The 19368-nt window shown below is 41.3% G+C and overlaps 1 protein-coding gene across 3 annotated transcripts in view; it reads right to left on the minus strand.

Moving 5' to 3' along the window:
* Shroom2 (shroom family member 2) overlaps positions 1-19368 on the minus strand; it is a 1329704-nt gene that overhangs the window by 1256837 nt on the left and 53499 nt on the right. For all 3 annotated transcript variants that reach the window (XR_007830199.1, XM_051142109.1, XM_051142108.1), the window contains exon 2: positions 383-534. Coding sequence is in view for 2 of the 3 variants with exons in the window: in XM_051142109.1 (XP_050998066.1) it covers positions 383-534 (152 nt within the window). In the remaining variant the exon portion in view is untranslated. The remainder of the gene's footprint in view (positions 1-382; positions 535-19368) is intronic.

Here is a 19368-nt window from a genome sequence, read left to right on the forward strand (position 1 = left end):
TTTCTCTACTGTGATGGGCAGATATCTCTTAAAGCCATGAGTCAAGAAGAAATCTTTTCTCCTTTATGTTGTTACTCTGAGATACTCTTGTCATGGCAACTTAAAAGTTTAGGTCACTTATGGATTATTTAAAGCACATAAGAGGATGTGCCTAGATTATATACAAATATGATGGCATTTTTAGAAAGGCCTGAGGCATGTGCAGGTTCTAGTATCCAAAAGGGGTATACTGGAATAGTCTTCAGAAGCTAATGAGGGAAAGCTGTAATTTAAAGTTCACATACATATCAAGATCTCTAACATATAGACAAGCCACATAGGCTTGGCACTTTAACATTCCACGCCTTTCTGTTTATCTTGGTGAATAAATAAGGCATCTCACCTTTTGACCACAAGCTTCAGAGTCTTATGGGAGCCTTTCACCAGGCAAATTGCTTCTTGTCTGAACCCTGAGAGACTCACATCATTGATGGCCACAATCTCATCTCCAGCGAGTAGCTTGTCAACTGCTGCAGCTTTGCTTCCTTCTTCAATCTGTAACAGAGAAGGGGTCCCATGAACATTCTTGAGGCACAGCAAGGCCCTTTAATGCAACTTGGAATATAACATGTGCAGGCTTCAAGTAGGTCACAGGTTTAGGATAACCCAGGAGTAAAAGGATCCAGGCAGTTTGGGGCAAACAGGCCCCGGAAGCTGAGTTCATTCCTACTGAAGGGCCAGGGTCACACAAGACAATGCCACTTATATAGCATCCCTCATCCTGGTCAGTCCCCAGGACACAAGTTCACTGAAGAAGGAATGGAAAACCCATATAATAAAAACAAAGAACCAAAACCAGATTCATATTCTGGAATTTCTTCATCCAAACAGTAATTTTGGATTATTTTTACTATTTTCTAATTATTTACAATATACTAATCCTATACCATGTTTTAGTAGCACTTTTGAGACATAATTTAAATTCCATATATCCACTTATAAGGCCATATATTTGTACAGGTTTTAGTTCATTCAGAGTTGCACAGTCACCATCAATTTCAGAACATTTCCTTGGCCCCAAGAAACCTCATGCTCATTAAGCAGTCTGGTTCTAATATTCTTAATCCCTTTCTCTTTCTCTCTTTCTTTCTCTCTTTCTTTCTTTCTTTCTTTCTCTCTTTCTTTCTTTCTCTCTTTCTTGGACAATGAACCCAGCCCCACTGAGCTATGTCCCCATAGCTCATTCACTGAGGAAGTGTCTCACTGTGTAGCCCAGGATAGTTTTGAATTTACGATCCTCCTGACTCAGCTTCTGGAGTACCTGGGATTTCAGGCCTGCACTGCTACCACCATATCCAGCTTTCTAAGAACTGTCTAAGTTTACAGAATTTTCTGCTTTAGAAAGTTCATATAAATGGAGCCATATATCCCAGCACTCAGGAGGCAGAGGCAGGTGGATCACTGAGAGTTCAAGGCCAGCCTGGTCTACAAAGTGAGTTCAGGATAGCCAAAGCTACACAGAGACACCCTGTCTTGAAAAACCAAAAATAAAATAAAATAAAATAAAATAAATGGAGCCAATAAGATATGCTAATGTTTAGTTTCTCTCATTTAGCGTACTGTATGCATCTGTATTATAGCATGTTATTGCTTCAATATATTTTATGGCTTATTAATGACCTATGATATGAACTAAGCACATTTTGTTCAGGTCTCTCAGCTTATAGTCATTTAAGTTGTTTCTATTTTTAGTCATTATGAATAGTATTTTTATAAATATTTGTATGCAAGGTTTTATATGAACATGCTTTTGTTTGACACACCTACAAGGAGAAATGATGGGTCCTATGGTAACTATATTTAATATTTTAAGGAACTATCAGTTGTTTTCCAAAACAACTGTAGCATTCCACTTTCCAGAGGTAGTCCATGAAGATTCTCAATTTTCAATATTCTTGTTGATACTTATATCTTTACCACAAAGACAAATATCTGTTAAACATGCTGTGCACCACCACAGAATATGAGAAAAAAAGATCACGAGTTTGAGACCAGCCTGGGGTACATAGTGAGACTTTGTCTTAAACAAGTCAGCTAACAGATTGTATACTGAGCACCACCAGTCACTGTTTGCCACTGGGGTTCTTCCAAGAGTCTAAAACAAGAGATTGCTATAGCCTGAGCTACAAAGTGAGACTGTCTCTAAAGAATTACCTAAACAAACATATCTATACATTTTCTTAAAATCTCTACCAAGTCCTCAGAAGAATTGAAGTTTTATGCTAAAAAGGCAATTACTCACTGTAGGTCAGTATTACACATAAAATTAAAATAGTATTCCTAGCTTGTCTGAAGGCACAAGCCTGTAATCTCAGCTACTCATGAGGCATAGGCAGTAACTTAGCAGCCCTTGCTCCCAAACAAAAACCAAAAGCTGAGCTGGAGGTAGCAAGATGGCTCAGCAGACAAAGGTGCTTGCTGTCAAGTCTGATGAACAGATTTTGATCCCCAGGCCCTACATGGGAGGGAGAGAGAGGGAGAGAGAGAGAGAGAGAGAGAGAGAGAGAGAGAGAGAGAGAGAGAGAGAGAGAGAGAGAGAGAGAGAGAGAGAGAGAGAGAGAGAGAAATTTTAACATTAAAAATGTGCTGGAGATACAATTTAGTGGTGAAGCATTTGTCTTCATGCATAAGGCTGGCCCTCAGTTCAAATAAATACTCCCAACAAAACCAGTAAGTAGTCTATCTAATAACTAACTTCAAAAATGCAGACTTTTTTTTTCTTTTTGGGGGAGGCAACAGGATCTTACTGTGTAGTCCTGACTAGCCTGGAACTTGCTATATAGATAAGGATGGCCTCAAACTCACAGAGATCCACCACCTGTCTCTCTCTCAAGTGCTTCATTTAAAGATACATGCCACCTCGCCCAGCAAGTCTAGACAATTTTATCCCAATGTCATAACAGACATACTTAATTTATACCTGACTCAAGACTGCACGCTCAGCCATGACACACAGCTGAAATGCATATGACATCTAGAAAAAAAACTATGACAAGTCTCATGTGAAAGACTCAGGAGCACCTAGGTAGAAGAGTATGTGGGCATCTGGCTGTCTGAGGGTAGGACTCAAAGAAAGGCATCCTACATGTGCAGTGACCAGAGGCAGGAGGTATTTACAGCCTGGAGGTGAGGTTAGGGGTACCAATGGAGGCAACCTAGATATACTACAAACCGTGGAGGAAGGAGGATGGACAAGGAGGAAGAACGAACACCAAGAACAGGTCCTGGAAGAGAGCACAACACCTAAGCCAGGAATACAACACTGTGCCTAGGATCACTGAAGCCAGCTGGTGGAATCTCAATACCATACCCTTCAATTTAGTAGGACTCTGGGTTCCTGGTTGGTGGGCTGAGAAACAGAAACTAATTTGGGCCTTACTGCTAAATAATTATTTATTCTAGCTGCACTAATAGGCGAATACATAAGTAAAATGTATACATGTATAATGGAATGCTATCCAGCCCTTTTTAAAAAGCGGGATTGAGATGTAGCTCAGAGGTGCGGTACCTGCATGACATGCATTATATCTGAGGTGCCATCGCACCTCATGGCCCCCCAAAAGGATGCTCTGTCATATGTTATAATAAGGATGAATTTTTACTTTATACTGTATGGCATAGACCAAATTAAAAAAAAAACCAACTATGTAACTCCATTTATATGAGGTACCTAAGTACACAAAACCATAGAGACAGAAGCAGAATGGTGGTTCCCAGGGGCCGGGAAGAGGAAGAATTGGAATGGTGAGTTAGTGTTTAATGGGGCAGAGTTTAAGTATGGAAGGCTGTCAACACACAGATACTGGTGATGGCTGTAAAACAGTATAAAATTTACCTAATGCCACTTAATCTACATTTCAACATGCTTAAAATGCTCAACTTTATGTCAGATACAATTTCACACAATAAAAAGTTGCATATTCTTTAATATATAACAGTAAGATAAGTATCCTGGCCCAGTGTGAAGTTGATGGGGGCTAAAATTTAAAATACATCCTTGACCTTGAAACTTTTTAAAAAGGCTTTATTTGTTTATTTAATGTATATGAGTGCTCTATCTGCACGTTCACCTGCAAGCCAGAAGAGGGCATCAGATCACATTAGAGGTAGTTGTGAGCCACCATGTGGTTGCTGGGAACTGAACTCAGGACCTCTGGAAGAGCAGCCAGTGCCCTTAACCTCTGAGCCATCTCTCCAGCCTGGAGCCTAAAACTTTTAATTCTACTAACATAAAGAAAATCTTTAGGAAAGTTTTGGTGACCAGGTTACTGTGATAGGAACTGAACCCAAGGCTTTAAGCATGTAAGCCAAGCATTCTCTAACAGACCTAAATATCTCCAGTCCCAACTGGGACTGGGTCTCACAATGTCCTTCAACTCCCAAGAGTTGAAACTATTAAGTAAGCCACTAGGCCTGGCCAAGACAGTTTTTGGAGCAGTGCTTCCTTAGAATGACATATTATCTATGTCTGACTCAGCTATGATGAGTGGGTTTTAAGAGTAGGTCTTTTGTCCTATTCCCACAAATGCTTATATGATAAGTTCTGGGACATTCTATCAAAGTGATCTCATCTGAGTCCTTCCACCTTCTCAAGAAAAGATGATGATACCTGTTATTTCTTGACTACAAAGACAAGAAGTAAATAAAGACTTTATTTACAAACTCAACACCCATCTGCCTTCCTCAACTACAACCCATCTATATTCTCCAGGGAAATGTGCTTGCATTTGGGAGATAGCATGGTATTTTCCTTTCCATTGCTCCCTTGACAAAAAATAGTTATGTATGAAGGAGAAATGTAATGAGAAAACAAAACACTGGCCGCTGTGTCTCTAGCCTGCTGCTCCAGCATGGTGAGAGTGCCTGGAACCAAGAGAACAGCTTCAGCTGTTGTGTGGGCAAGCTGGGCAAGCACTGGGAGATGCTAGCTATAAATTTAACATGTTTCACCTCCATGCAGAAAAGAGCAATCAAATCCTCTGAACAGTGCTGCTGCCAGTAGAGAGGACCTAGCACCTCAATGTGTAGCACTATGGGGGGTCTGACTGGCCTCAAGCAGAAACTGCTGCCAAGCATACTGAGGTACAGGTTAAGATCTGAAGGTGCTCCTATGATGTTCCACTGCCACCACTGTGTCTGACCATCCCTTCGACAACATCAGTAAGGATCACAGGTATGCAGACCCCACTGAGGGTCAGCTACCTTCTTGTGAGAGTCTGAAGGACACTACTGTCAGAGCTTTAAGCTTGTATCTGATTTACAGACAGTGACAATACTAGTTGTAAGGTTCAGGTAGGTCCTCCATGATGGCCTCTTCAAAGAGGGAAAACAAGACAATAGCTTAAGCCCATCAAGCCCATGGAATTCTTCAGGGATGAAGAGACCCAGATGTGAAGGTATGAAAATTGTGGCTCCTTGGGGTAACCCTGAGAATTAAAGACAATCAGGCATGCTACTACTCAAAAACCCACTCTCCCTTCTCATTCTTGTCTTCTCTACGTCATGTCAGCAACACCCATCACACATCTTCAAGATCTTAAATGGTAGTTTCAAATGGAGACAAGTGACTCCCGCTTTCATTTCAGTATTTTGTCTCCTAAACTCACTCCCTTCACAGAATCTCGTCAGAATAGCACCTCTAAAGTGCAAGTCCTTGGTCCAAACCCAGGAAATTCTTCTCTTATCCAGGAGAGTCAAGAGGTAGTAATTATGGTTTGTCTTACTGCATTGTTTACTAAAGATCTTCTTAGAAAAATGACAGAAGAACCATGATGGGGCATGCCCAATGAGAAACTAGAGCCTATTTTTATTTTTGTCCCTGGAACCTGTCCTATGTGTTAGGTCTCAGAAACCCAGAATAAATAGCTAACTGAAGTTTCTATTTAACATATCAAAGCAGACACTGGCCACCAGGTTCTCCCAGAATCTCTTAGTATTACAAGTACCCCATTACAGAGTCATCCTGGCTGGCATACCCTACCCACTACCTTAAACCTCTGAGCTTCACTTTCCTTTCCTTAGTTTCTCTATTCCTAAAAACCTAACCCTTTTAGCTAACCTCTTGGTTCCCACATGCTTTCTTGGGTCCTAGTTTTTTTCTTGGCCTCCTCCTTGCTCCTCTCTCCTCTTCTTCTCTTACTCTCCCCACCTCTCTCTTCACATGGTCCAGTTCAGTCTACTGGCCATGTTCAGCCTGGACTCTTCCATATTCATCTGGCAATTCTCTCTTATATCTATAATAAACTTTCTCCTCAGCCATACCTTGGAGCTATCATGTCCTCATTTTTCATTCACTGTGTTCAACTGCAGTTGGGTAACGGGACTGTGGGTGTTCGAGTGGAAGGTAAATGTGTCCTGCACAGTGGTTTTTGGAAAACAATTCCCTCTCTAACACTAGAGAAGCTGGCTCCAGAAGGTTGGAATCAACCCGGAATCAAGCATATGTGCTATATGTAATAATAAACAAAACCCCTTCTGAGGTTTTCTAGTGGTAGCTAAAATGGTGCTACATGTGGTCAACAGAAAATCATTCCCCACACCAAACTGGGATAAACTCCTTGGCCTCCAAGGAGCACGAGTGCATCCTGTTGTGTGTCTTCTGTCTTGTTTTCTAGCAGCGAAATGTCCCTTGATAACATCTAAACACAAAATATTTCATTATGCCTCACGAATCAGGTTCAGTTGCTTGGCCCTCCTAGGTGAATATTGATACTCACTTTGCACAGAACAGAATGACATCTTTTTCCAGATCTGTATAAGAGAGTGATGTGCAATTTTATTTTTAAAGATTTATTTACTTATTATGTATACAGTGTTCTGCCTGTATGCACGCCTGCACACCAGAAGAAGGCACCAGATCTCATTATAAATGGCTGTGAGCAACCATGTGGTTGCAGGGAATTGAACTCAGGCAGGGCCTTTAGAAGAGCAGCCAGTGCCCTTAACCCCTAAGCCATCTCTCTAGCCCTGTGATATGCAATTTTAAAAAGAAAATGCTTTATCAATGTCCATTCTATACTGAACTCAAATGCTATCTCAGGTTAAACTTAATTATTCATGCTTGCACTAGAAAACAAACCTAAACTTGGCACCAATTTTCAAAGAATAATGAGAGTGGCTAACAGTGAACCAGGCATGGGTGGCACATATCTGTAATCCCGGCACTCAGGAGTCTCAGACAGAAGGAGTTTGAGGTTAGCTTGAGCTACTCAGTGAGACCTTGTCTCAAACAAACAAAAGTAGAAAACACAGAATTGCCACACAATACTTGTTACACTGTAGTCCTGTGTTTATAAAGTCAGAGTGTATGTTGTTACTACCAATATGTCAATACTATAGACCCTTACGGTCAAGAATGAAGTGTTGGGAAGACAAAGGAGTATGAATTCTACAGGGAACCAGGTACGCTGTGGATGGAACAGTCTAATATAATGGAAATATGAAGGGCCATGTTCACCTCTGGCTCAGAGTGGAGATGTAAAGGCTCTACAAACAAAATGTTGTGTAGGGCAACTTGAAAGGAAGACAGCAGGATTAGGGAGGACATTCCATGGAGGTCTTGACATGAAGAAACATGTAGGCAGGAAATGGAGGCATGCCAGAGGGATGAGTCAGGGGAAAGAGTGTAAAGAATACACAGGAGTGTGGGAGGGTATGGGCAGAAAGTGAGAAGACTGAGAACTTGACCTTGTAGCAGAATGTGGGGACTGTTCTTCAGGTAGTGGAGGTGGGCGAGGGAAGGCAAGTGTGAACTTATGATGAGAACAACTGCTTCATGATAATTAACCTTGTAGCTAGACTCTAAACAAATTTCTTCAACAAAAAAGTAAAAACCAGGCATGGTGGTAGGCACATGAAAGCCTGGCAGTAGGGGCACAGGGGGCTAAAGCAAGAGAGTTGCAAGTTTGAGGACAATCTAGGTTATAGGGAGGCCTTGTGTTAGGTGGGGGCAGGAAACCAGTGCAGCCCTGATGAATACCCACCCCTGAACCCTTTTCAGTACTCCTGACTGAGGGCACAAGGTCTTCACTGGGTGCGGAGAACGAAGGTAAGCAGGACTCCTGTGGGGCAAGAAAGAAGACCTGGCTCTGCCATTCATGCTTAAGTAAAATTCTGAGCTTGGAGAACTGGAACATAGTCCCATGTCCAGTGATCAGAATGAAAGAGGGAAGAACAACTTTGCTGTTTTATGAGCCTGAGCTCATACTTAAAAACATGAGTCACAACTGCAGGTTATCAGCTGTAATTATCTCCAGAATATTTTACCTTCCAGTGAATAACATAAAGTGCATGACCAGGCCATGCCTTTTGTGAGACAGGAGAAGAATGACTTCTCAGTCTTCTTAAGTCCCTTACTCATTCTGTTTAGTCTCAGTTCCTTCAGAGAGGAAGCTTGACTCAGGTTGGGGGTGGGGTGTTTAACAGGTTGGGAAATACCATTAAGGTGGGACTTCAGGGAAAAAGAATATAGAGATCTGACAATCCTTCTCTCTATCCCTGAAATGAGACCCAGGTTATACTTGGCCCTAAGACACAGAAAAGCAGATAGATGTGACCTGGGATGAGGTGACAGACAGAGACAGGTAAATGAAATGTTTAAAAGATGGTAGATTGGTGACAAGTTCTGGTGCAAGGGCAGGGGCATGTAGACACTAAAATGGGAAAGGGGGGTATCCATGGGGCTTCCATCTCCCAAGGCAAGCACAAGATACAGGGGCTGTGCAGACAGCTATTAATGAACAAAAAGGAGCTGACTGCTCTTTTGACTGTGAGAACCACGTATTGGGTCAAATTTTTGCAAAGCAGAGAAGCAGCCTTAGCAGCCAGGTAGAAGAGACTGGGAGACAGGGAGCCATTTACAGTCTGTGGCAAGAGCTCACAGCCTTCATGATGCTAGGCATAAAGCTCAGCACTGGGCCTCTTCTTCAGGTGGGGTGAAGGTCGAAGACTACAGTACCTGGCAAATCTCTATCAAGACAAGGATGTGCTAAAGACAGTACCAACTACAATCTGCCTAAGAGACACATATGAAGAGAAAAAAAATAATTTTCTGGAGAAAGTTGTATTTCTGCAGAGACAAAGAATTTGAAAACAGCATATTCTCAGTACTACCAGTTAGCAAAGCACCACCAGTTAGCCCTCCAATGCCTCATCTTTAAATTTAAAAAATAGTTTTAAAAAACTATAGGGCAGAAGGAAGGAAGATCTCTAGAACCATCTTGACCCGACCCTCCAAAGCCAAAATGTATATCTCAATGACAATAAGGCACAAGCTCTGAAACAGTACCCCAACCCTAGGAACATCTGTCCTGAAGCCAGAGCCAGCACTTGCTCAGTACTGTCAGCAGAGGGCACTGGAGGCACACCAAGGCAAGACTGGTCTCCCTTATCTCAGATGCTTTCCTCCCTGCCTGTCCTGTGGGATATGGTGGTTGTGGGGTAACCTAGTGAAGGTAGCCTCAAAGGTGCCTTTTAGCAACAACTTTCAAATAGCTTTCTAGTGAGTTTTATGGGCATCCCAGCCAGTTTCCCAGTGAGCTCTAAGAACACCCCACAGCACAGGGTCATTTCCTGATTGCTGGGCCTGCGAATGTCTTTCTTCCCTATCTAGAGAGGAGACAGACCAGACTGGTCAGACATAAGCATAGTCACACAGTCTCTGTCTCTCTGTCTGTGTCTGTCTGTCTGCCTGTCTGTCTAACCCCCGTGCCACGCCCCCCCCCAGTGGGGCTGAGGAAGACAATTTCTCTTTTTGTACATACCCGGACTCTGACCCCACCTTCTTCTTTATATGCTATTCATGTTTGTTTTGAGTTCTTTTTACCTGTAGTAGTTACTAGTTAATGCCAAGTCAACAACAGTGTGCTGCTAGTTAACCATTCTGTGCAGTTTTTAAGTGATGAATCCTAACTATGGTGCCAAGATTAGCTCCAAACTACCACACTCAAGCAAATCTCCTGCCTCAGCATCATGAGATGCTGTGTCTATAGGTTCATGAGAGGGTAAAATTTTTTATCAAGAGCCAGAGGTCCATAGTAAATAAGTCTTGCTTTGCAAGACCTCCAGTGTCTATGACAACCACGCTGGTTTGTTTTTATAAAGAGACAAAACAGAAAACAACACAGCCAATTCACCAAATTCTGATTTGCATTAAGCATTCTTTATTCTAATTTCTGTGTGGTTTGTTATCCAAAACTGACTGATAAAAGTTCTGAGGCAAATGCACTATCCTACACACAGCCCTAATGGCACAGAGGAGGAAAAAAACAGGTGGCATGGTGGAGAAAGGTTTGTGTCATAGAAGGTTTACAAAACATTGAGGAGGAAAATGGAACTTACGACTTGTCTGTACAGAACTTGGGCAAAGTTACACATTTTTCTTTAGTATTTACTTTGGTCATCAAAAACCTAACTGTCTAAACTGGGTTTGGTAATGCACTGCTGTAATCTCAGCTACTTGGGAAGCTGACTTAGGGGAACTGGGAACTCCAAGCCAGCCTGGGCTATCGTCAGACTGAATCTCAACAAAGCAAAACAATAAAAGCAAAAACAACAATCAACCAACCAAACAAACAAAAAACCCCACCAGGACAGCCAGGCATGGTGGCAAATACCCGTAATCCCAGCACTAGGGAGGTTCAAGACAAGAGGATCCAGAGTCTAACTAAGGTCATCCTCAACTACAATAGTCTACTCAAGACCAACCTGAGTTACACACATCATATCTCAAATAAGAAAGAAAGGGGGAGTGAAAGGGAAACAGAAGACAAAGAAAAGGGGAAGGGGGGAAATGAGACGGAAAGGAGAAAATGGAAGGGAAGAAAGAGGGAAAAAAAAAGGAGAAGGGAGAGGAGGGCAAATGGGTAAAACTGAAAATATCTTAAGACAACCAGGAAGATAACATGAGGTAAAATGAAGATGTGCTGCAAACTCATATACAAGTATATTCACAGATAACTGTTACTCTTACAATCTGTTTGTATCAGACTGGGATTAAAACCAGGTGTGGTAGTACATGCCTGTAATCCCAGCACTTGAGAGATAAAGGCAGAAGGATCAACTCAAGGTCATCCTACACAAGCATGAATACACAGACTCTGCCTTCAAAATACCCTTCCAGATTAACTACAAGGATCCAAGTGAGATAAAGTTGGAAACATACTACAAACTCCAAGTATTATACAAATTTAGTCACAAACCACTATTATTATTACAATCTATTTATGGTGGGTTGGGACCAGGAACTGTGCTTCATGGAGTATGCCTGCAATCCAACTTTGGGAGGTGGAGGCAGGAGGATAGCAAGCATTTCAAAGTAATCCTCAGCTAGTAAGTTTCAGGTCCTCTTGTGCCACATGAGACTGTAGCTCAATAACCAGCAAGACAGTTTTCTATACAGCTGCTATAGCATTACAGAAAACACAAAAGGCTGCAATCTGTAAGTGGGCTGACTTTTAAAAGTTTAGCCTAAGTGAATTGTGTAGAAACCAGGTCACATTTCCTCCATGAATTAAATGGTACCTAATAGCTGGGGATTATGTCTAAATAGTGGAGGATTTTTTTTTTTAGCATGGGCAAGAACCAAAGCTTCATACTTAGTGATGAAAGAAAACTAAAGAACCTCCTATGCATCTTGTCTGACACATAACTAATATATGATTTTGTTGGATATGATGGAGATCACCTGTAATCCCAACACTCAAAATGTTGAGGCAGGAGGATTGGGAGATAAAGGCCAGCTGAGCGGCAGGCTACACAGCAAGTTTGGAGCCCTACATAGAAAGACAGTGGAAGGGAGGGGAGTAGCTAACTTGTCAGCCTAACACAAATCTCTCTTTAAAGTATGTCATGGTCTAAATATCCTGTATTTATAATCAAGCAAGTAACAGAAAAGAATGCATGCATATCTCACCAGCTGGCCCTCTCAAGGAAGAGACTGTGCATGGGTCAGGAAAACTGTTTTCAAGGATCTCCATTCATTAGGTCAAAAGAGGAAGCTGCCAAGGCAGAGGTGATTCAACAGATGGAAAAGGTCATGTCACAGTCACTCAGGGCGACGGATAGATGCAGAGGGGCCCAGAAGGCTCAATCTGTTTTCATATTCCACTGCTCTACATCTTCATTTTCATAAACAAGGATTGTGTTAACAACCACTGGCAGTTGGAAATTAGTTAAGGGCTAACTAGTCCAAGACCCTCCATTTACCTGTGACTCTTCTCCCACAGTCACATCAGTTTCTAATGTTTTGAAAATCCCCTTGCCACACAGAACCCTTGGTGCCTCTGCCCTGACCAAATCCAGAAAGAAAAAGGTCCCTGTGCTCAGGTACTCAGCTGTGTAGTGTCAGCCTATGCAGCTAGCAATGTGGGGCAAGATCCAACTTCAGAATGGTGTCTACAAGGACAAAAGATCATGATGTCTACAAGGACAAAAGCACATGCAACCATTTCTTACATAGACAGCTCAATTGCCTGATATATAATACACAGGACAATAGCAGATGTGTATAGATGTGTGATAGCTTCCCCAACAGTGACAAAATGCCTAGGAGAACCACCTAGGTTGCCTCTGAGCTTGTGACAAAGCAGTAAACAGGGCAGCAGAAGCACCTGGTAGAGCATATTTGCTCACCTCAAGGCAGTCAAAAGTGAATGAGGTGGAGCCTTCAAGAGCACACCCTCTTCCTATTACTAGGTGCCACTTCCTACAGGTTCCACAATCTCCTAATAGCACCACAGACTAGCTGCTTTTAATACAGACACCTCAGGGGGCCTTTAAGATCCAAATCATAACAGTGTAGTAACCAAAGACTCTCAGAGGAATGTTTATAGCAATATTATATATAATCAGTCAACAGTGGCCATTTTACCCAAATATTTAGTTAGTAAAACATTGGGGCAAAATTTTTTGGATAGCCAAACAGAATACCTTACCTTAAACCAAGCTTCTCAACCTTAGCACTGATAACATTTGGGGCCAGGTCACTCTTTGCTTTGGGCAGAATGGATGTCCTGTGCCTTGCAGGCTGTTTAGCAGCATCCCCAGCCTTTACCTGCCAGCTACTGCTCCCAGCTCTCTGACATTGTCATAGGTCTCCTGAGAGACACAAATCCTCCCAATGGAGAACCACTATGTTAAATGATATATTAGTGATATCCTGAATGGCTCACATGGAACAGAAAAACCAAAGACAAGCCAACTCTATGCACCATGGCAAAAAAGCAGGGAGCCACCTAGGTCACACAAATCAGCCTCCTAGTGTGTAGCAGAATGCATAAGAGTTTGGAGAGCCCATGTGGGGCCATCATATTTAACATTGTCTACTATTTCCATGCAAAACAGGCTTTTTAATTCTAGTGACCATTCATCCTGTCACATACCCCAATAATGATGAGTATACCACCCACTCATTACAGAAATGTATATTACTCTGGCTCGCTCACATTCAGCCTAGAGGACCCCAGACCTATTGGAGGCTTGGTCCTACCTAGTGGAGAAATTGAGAAGTAACTAGGTCATGAAGGTGCTGGCCTAATCATAAAATAAGCCACTGGTGAGTTTATAATGTAATGTTTTTACTGGGAAGTTAGGTGTAGTTGGAGAAATTAGGTCATGACCTAAATGGGATGTATCATGTCCCTTATCCTGTGGCCCTTTCTCTGCTTCCTGGCTATTGTGAAGTGAATAATTCTGCTCCACCACACCCTTTTGCCATACAGAGAGCCAGAAACAACAGAGCCAGATGACCATGAACTGTAACCTCCGAAACTAGGAACCAAAATAAATCTTTCCTCCACTGAGTTAGCTAGTCTGTCACAGTGACAGAAAGCTCTAATGCAACCAGCATCTTTCTAAGGACAAAGCAAATTTTATATATATTTCCCTCCCCTCTTTTACAGATATCCCTCACCATTCAATATACACCATTTCTTGAAAGGCTGAAGAGGGAAAGAATCAGGAAAGATAAGGAAAAGTTCCTAATTACAGCTCAGTATTCATCTTAGGACAATTCAGGGCAGGAAAGGAATATCACAGACAGACACACACACCACACCACCACCACCACCACAACAACAACAACACTATACCACCATGGCTGTTCAAGCAGGTTTTCCAAGTATCTAGATGCTAAACAGGCTTCCCACCCATCTAGCAACAATGTTTATATGCTCTTAGGCAGTTCTCACAGATCTCTGGATAAAGAGGAGTAATGTCATTGAAATGCTTGCTTGCATAGACATTACTAGGATTACTGAAATCTGCAGTTTTCAAAGCACAAAGGCAATCTGGAAGAACAGATACACAACCAAAAGACAGGAAACGGAACTGCTGGGTGTTAGAACACAGAGTTCCAGCTGCTCAGGACACATGGCTGTTTATTTTTAATGAACATTCCCATCCTAGGGATAGTTCAAAGGATGTGTTGCTCTTAAACAATTGAATGCACTGTGGCTGTGCACGTAACAAGGAAAGAGGGAGGGGGAACTGAGCTACAATGACTTCCCTTGAAGTGAACTCATAGGAACGCCGCCCACCCCACCGCAGCCCCCGCCCCAGCCTTCCTCTTTCTCCCCTTTATACAGTATGATGCTCTTGTTAACCACAAAGGCTATCTTTTAGTTGGAAAACTTTTTGGTGATTCTTGTTGTCAAAAACAAACATTAAAAAGAAAGAAAGAAAGAAAGAAAAAGCTCTTGCTTGGATATGTAAATGTTTCTGGGATTAGAAGGATAGACACAAGTGGGGGTCTGGAAGTACAAAACATGCAACCCCAAGGCAATGACATGATCTTTTCTTCAGAAGGTACAGCCACTACACTACCCAAGGCCATGGAGAAATAACTTTACAGTAGCAGGTGTCTCCAGCTAACAATATAGATTTTAGGGGTTAGACTCTGTTCTCAAATGTTCACATTGCTTTTCAAAAAAAGTGGCTCCTCTATTCCATCCCACCCTACAAAAACAGTATTACAGGAGGCTAAGGCAAGAAGATCATGAGTTTGAGACCAGCATGGGGTACATAGGGGAGGCATTACCTTAAAAGGGGGTAGTAGCTGGTGTTATTGCTCACTGCTAGAAGACTTACCTTATTTTCAATTCCAGTAATACAAAATTAAGAAAAATAAGTTAAAGAACCATAAAATCATGCCCATGGCTGCTTTGGCTAATTCAAAACTTATTCTCAGATATAAATCTCATAGGTTTTTTTTTAATATCTATATACATACCCAGCACCTCAAGGTGCTCAAGTCCCTAAATAAAATGGTTTGTTATTAAAAAGGTGAGCCTCACTTTCTTTTTCTGTTTTCTTTGTCCTGGATTTACCATTGAAAGATTCATGACTCTCCACAGTTGATTTTTCACTGGAGCTTTATTCATGTCCAAGTTCCTTTCTTGTGATCCTTGATTACGTCATTTGAAAATCTTCCCTCTCCCTTCCTCATCACTAATACTGAATTCTCTGTAGTAGCTCCCAGCCCTATATTTTTCTATTGTGTCTGAATCCATTGCAGGTGAGCGTGTCCACCAGGCAGAGAGAAGAGCAGAAAATAGCTAGAGACTTCATAACATAGCCTTAGTCTCTGCAATCAAGGGGCAGAGATGTCAAGGCCATCTCTTTGCTTTGACCTTGAACTAAGACAGATGGCAAAGAGGAAGACATGAATGGCTATAGGCCCAGGTGTGACACGGTCACGGGTCTAGACAAAGCAGCAGGGAAAATTCTGAGACTCCAGGAAAGTCTCTGGTCCTGAATTTCCACTATCTGCCTAAGAGCCTAAAACTGAGGTAGTTAGAGTAGCTCTTCCCAGAAAAGACTGAAGTTTCAAATGGTTCCTAACTCTATTTACTTAGTGATTTACTGTTTGTTTACTAGGGGGGATGGTACCACTTTGTAGCCCAGGCTGGCCTCAAACCCCTGATCCTCTCACCTTAGCCTGGGAAGTGCTGATATTAGAGGTATGCAACATACCCAGTTCATTTTTTGATGTTTTATTTATTGGAGACAGGGTATTGTACAATCCAGGCTGACCTGGAGTAACTCACTGAGATTGACGTTGAACTTCTGATTCTTCTGACTCCACCTCCCAAAGATTAAGCCTGGCTTAAATATTTTTTTATTCAAAACACAACACCAATGAGAATAGTTCTAGATTGTAAAGCTTCGTTTGCTTTTATAATTAGAACTATAAAAGAGTAAAATTTATTATTGTGGCTGAGGAATAAAGCAAAGAAAAACCTTGCTGGTTTTGCTTTCTTTAAAAGTAAGACATATTAGATTGTGTGCTGAACATGGATGAGGCTGTAGGGTTTCTTCGGCACCACCAATATATAAATAAATAAGAATAAAAATAAACTAAATTTACCCTACCCCTACAATAGCATTATTGCATTTCTATTTTTATCCCATGCCTACATTTCCTGCTAATAAGGAATTGTACAGATGTCTTTGTTATCCAATGGAGTGGGTAGTATCTCTAGGGTCCCCCGTGGATACCAAGGTCTGAGGAGCCTCACGTCCTTTATATACTATGGCACCATGCATGCATACAATCTATTATGTCCTGTCACTTTAATCCATCTCTTGATCACCTAGGATATCCAATACAATGCAAGTACCATGTACATGGCTGTTACACTATGTTGTTTAAGGACTAACAACAAGAGGGAAAAGTCTATACACATGTTCATCACAATTTTTTCTTCAATTAATTTTTTTGTGATTCATAAAATGACTATGGGATCAATGGATACAGAGGGCCAATCAGAATGAATTTTAAAAATATTATCATGGAGGTAGATGGCAAGAGTTAACATGAAGCTCAATTGCTTTAAAAGCAATGGGAATACACGAGGGCAGTTTTTGTCATTGGTTATTTGTTTTAAGAAAGCTTATGTAGTTCTTATCTCACTAGTATTATTTATCCAGACAAAAATGATACTTGAATCAAACCAAACTAGCCTAACTACTATCTAAGTTGTGACTGTCCTCTGTCACTTAAAACACAGCAAGGTACTTGAAATTTAAGTCACACTAAGACAAGACTAAACAAAAACCAGACACCCAATGCTGACTTGTTCAGCATCCAACTCTCCCATAGGAAAATCTTAATTCCTTAATGATGTGTTTATTTTTTTCTAAGTTCATCCACAGTTTGGGTAGATATAAAGGGAAAATGGAGCTGGAGAAATAGCTCAGCAGTTAAGAGTTCTTGTTGCTCTTGCAGAAGTCCTGAGCTTGATTCCTAGCACCTACTTCAAGGGGCTCACAATTACCTGTAAGTCCAGCTCCAGAGGCTCCAACACCCTCTTCCTGGCCTCTGTAAGCACCATTCCCTCACATGTATAGCATGTACACACGCATGCGCGCACATGCTACTGAGCTACTCAGGAGGTGGAGACAAGAAGATTATAAGTTTAAGGGGTAATATAGGCTACATAGTAAGACAACTGTTTTTTAAAAACAAACACTCCTCCCACAAATCTGAAATATGACAGTTGAGTAAGAATTTTTCTCTCAATTCTACAGGAAAGTAATTTAAGGATCAAAAAAATAAGTTACTTAATGTGACATTATTATGCGTATGGGACTGCCACAAGAACAAAAGAACAAGAATGTGTATGGCTTCCAAATGGAAGACAATACAGAGCAATAAACTCCTACCAGTAGGCCAGAGTCTTTCCCATCTAAACTCAAGTCTCAGACTGTGTAACATGGGGATAGGACTGGGTATGAGCTGCAGTCCTCTCCTACCATCTACACAGCCTATCTGTTTTCAGAGAATGCATCCACAACAGAAGGAAGCATAAACAAAGGTCTAGCAGAGTCCAAGGTGACAATGACAGATAGAGGAGGGGTGACCTTTTCCCATTTAGAATGTAAATGGTTTTACTGTAGATTTATTTGATAACGAAATATATGGCAGTCTCTAGCTTCAATCTAATTATTCTTACTCAAAATGGAATTTGTTCTACAACAACATGCTTTACAATAAATAGAGTGCCTAGGAAGCCACCAAAGTTACCAAGTGAAAGTGCTGATTCTGGTTCATAGTATGACACCCTACTTCCTCCTACATTAATTAAAGCCTGAGTTGTTCATCAGCCAGTCTGTAACTGAATTTAGACTCAGTTTAACTTATGTTGGGTACAAAAAATTTGCAGAGCAAGGCAAAAAGAGGAACTGATGCATCCCTGTGCTTACGTGTCAGCAAAATGCCAGATTAAAATTTAAAATTCACCAACCATACCAAAAGAACACTGAGATAAACTATTCCAACAGAGGACTTCCATAAAAGGTATAGGTAAGACAAGGGGCAAAGGGTTAAGAGATCACGTCTTCCATTCCTTCATAGCCATGGAGATCACAGAGATTTCACTGTACAAATACATCAAGATCTATGTTCATGTTGTAAACATTTTTCTGGGTGGAGATTTCATCTCAAAAAAAAAAAAAAGAAAATTTATAATTTCTGTTATAAGCTGAATTATGTCACTGAAAAACAATATGTTATAGAATAAAAAGAAAAGGGGAGGGAGGCATAAGAAGGGGAGTGGATACACTGAAGTTTATGCCTCAGAACATGTGAAAATGGCCTTATTTGGACACAGGATCATTACAGATGTAATTAGTTAAGATGAAGTCATCTTAAATTGCTATAAGAGGGAAACTCAGACATAAATGCATGGTGGACGCATGATAGAGGTAAAGACTAGAGTAAAACAGGCACAAACTAAAGGATGTCTAGGGCTACAAGAAGCTGAAAGAGGCAGAAAGTACCTCCACAAGAGTATCCAAAAAATGTATGGTCCTGCTGACATCTTGATTTGGGTTATCTGGCTTCCAGTATTTCAACTGTGTATTTATTGTGAAACAACAAACCTCCATGGGCAGGGATGGAGCTCAGTATAGAGTACTTGCCTTTCATGTGGGAAGCTCTAGGTTCTATCACTAGCATTGTAAAAATAAATAAGTACTTAAAAAAAGATTTCTGTTTATTGCTAACTGTATGGTAGTACTTGGTTACCCTTCCCAATATCTTTCAATTCCTGGTGTTCAGGACCCTCCCGCAAAAGATCTTCCAGCCCCAACCTCCCAAATACTGGGATTATAAGTATGTATCACCTGCCCAATTTAGATGTTAAATCTGGTAGATTGTTATAACTTGCATTCCAGGCATGCAGAGTGAGGCAAATGGTAGGTCTACTTCATCTACCGTCAAAAACTTACACAGAGTGAACAGAGTGTAATCTCAGCATCCCAGAGGCTGAGTCAGGAAGATGACTAACTGGAGGGCAGCACAAACTGTAAACCTGAAACCTTGATTCCACA

Source organism: Acomys russatus, chromosome X, assembly GCF_903995435.1.
Source record: "Acomys russatus chromosome X, mAcoRus1.1, whole genome shotgun sequence".
Taxonomy (NCBI): Eukaryota; Metazoa; Chordata; class Mammalia; order Rodentia; family Muridae; genus Acomys; species Acomys russatus.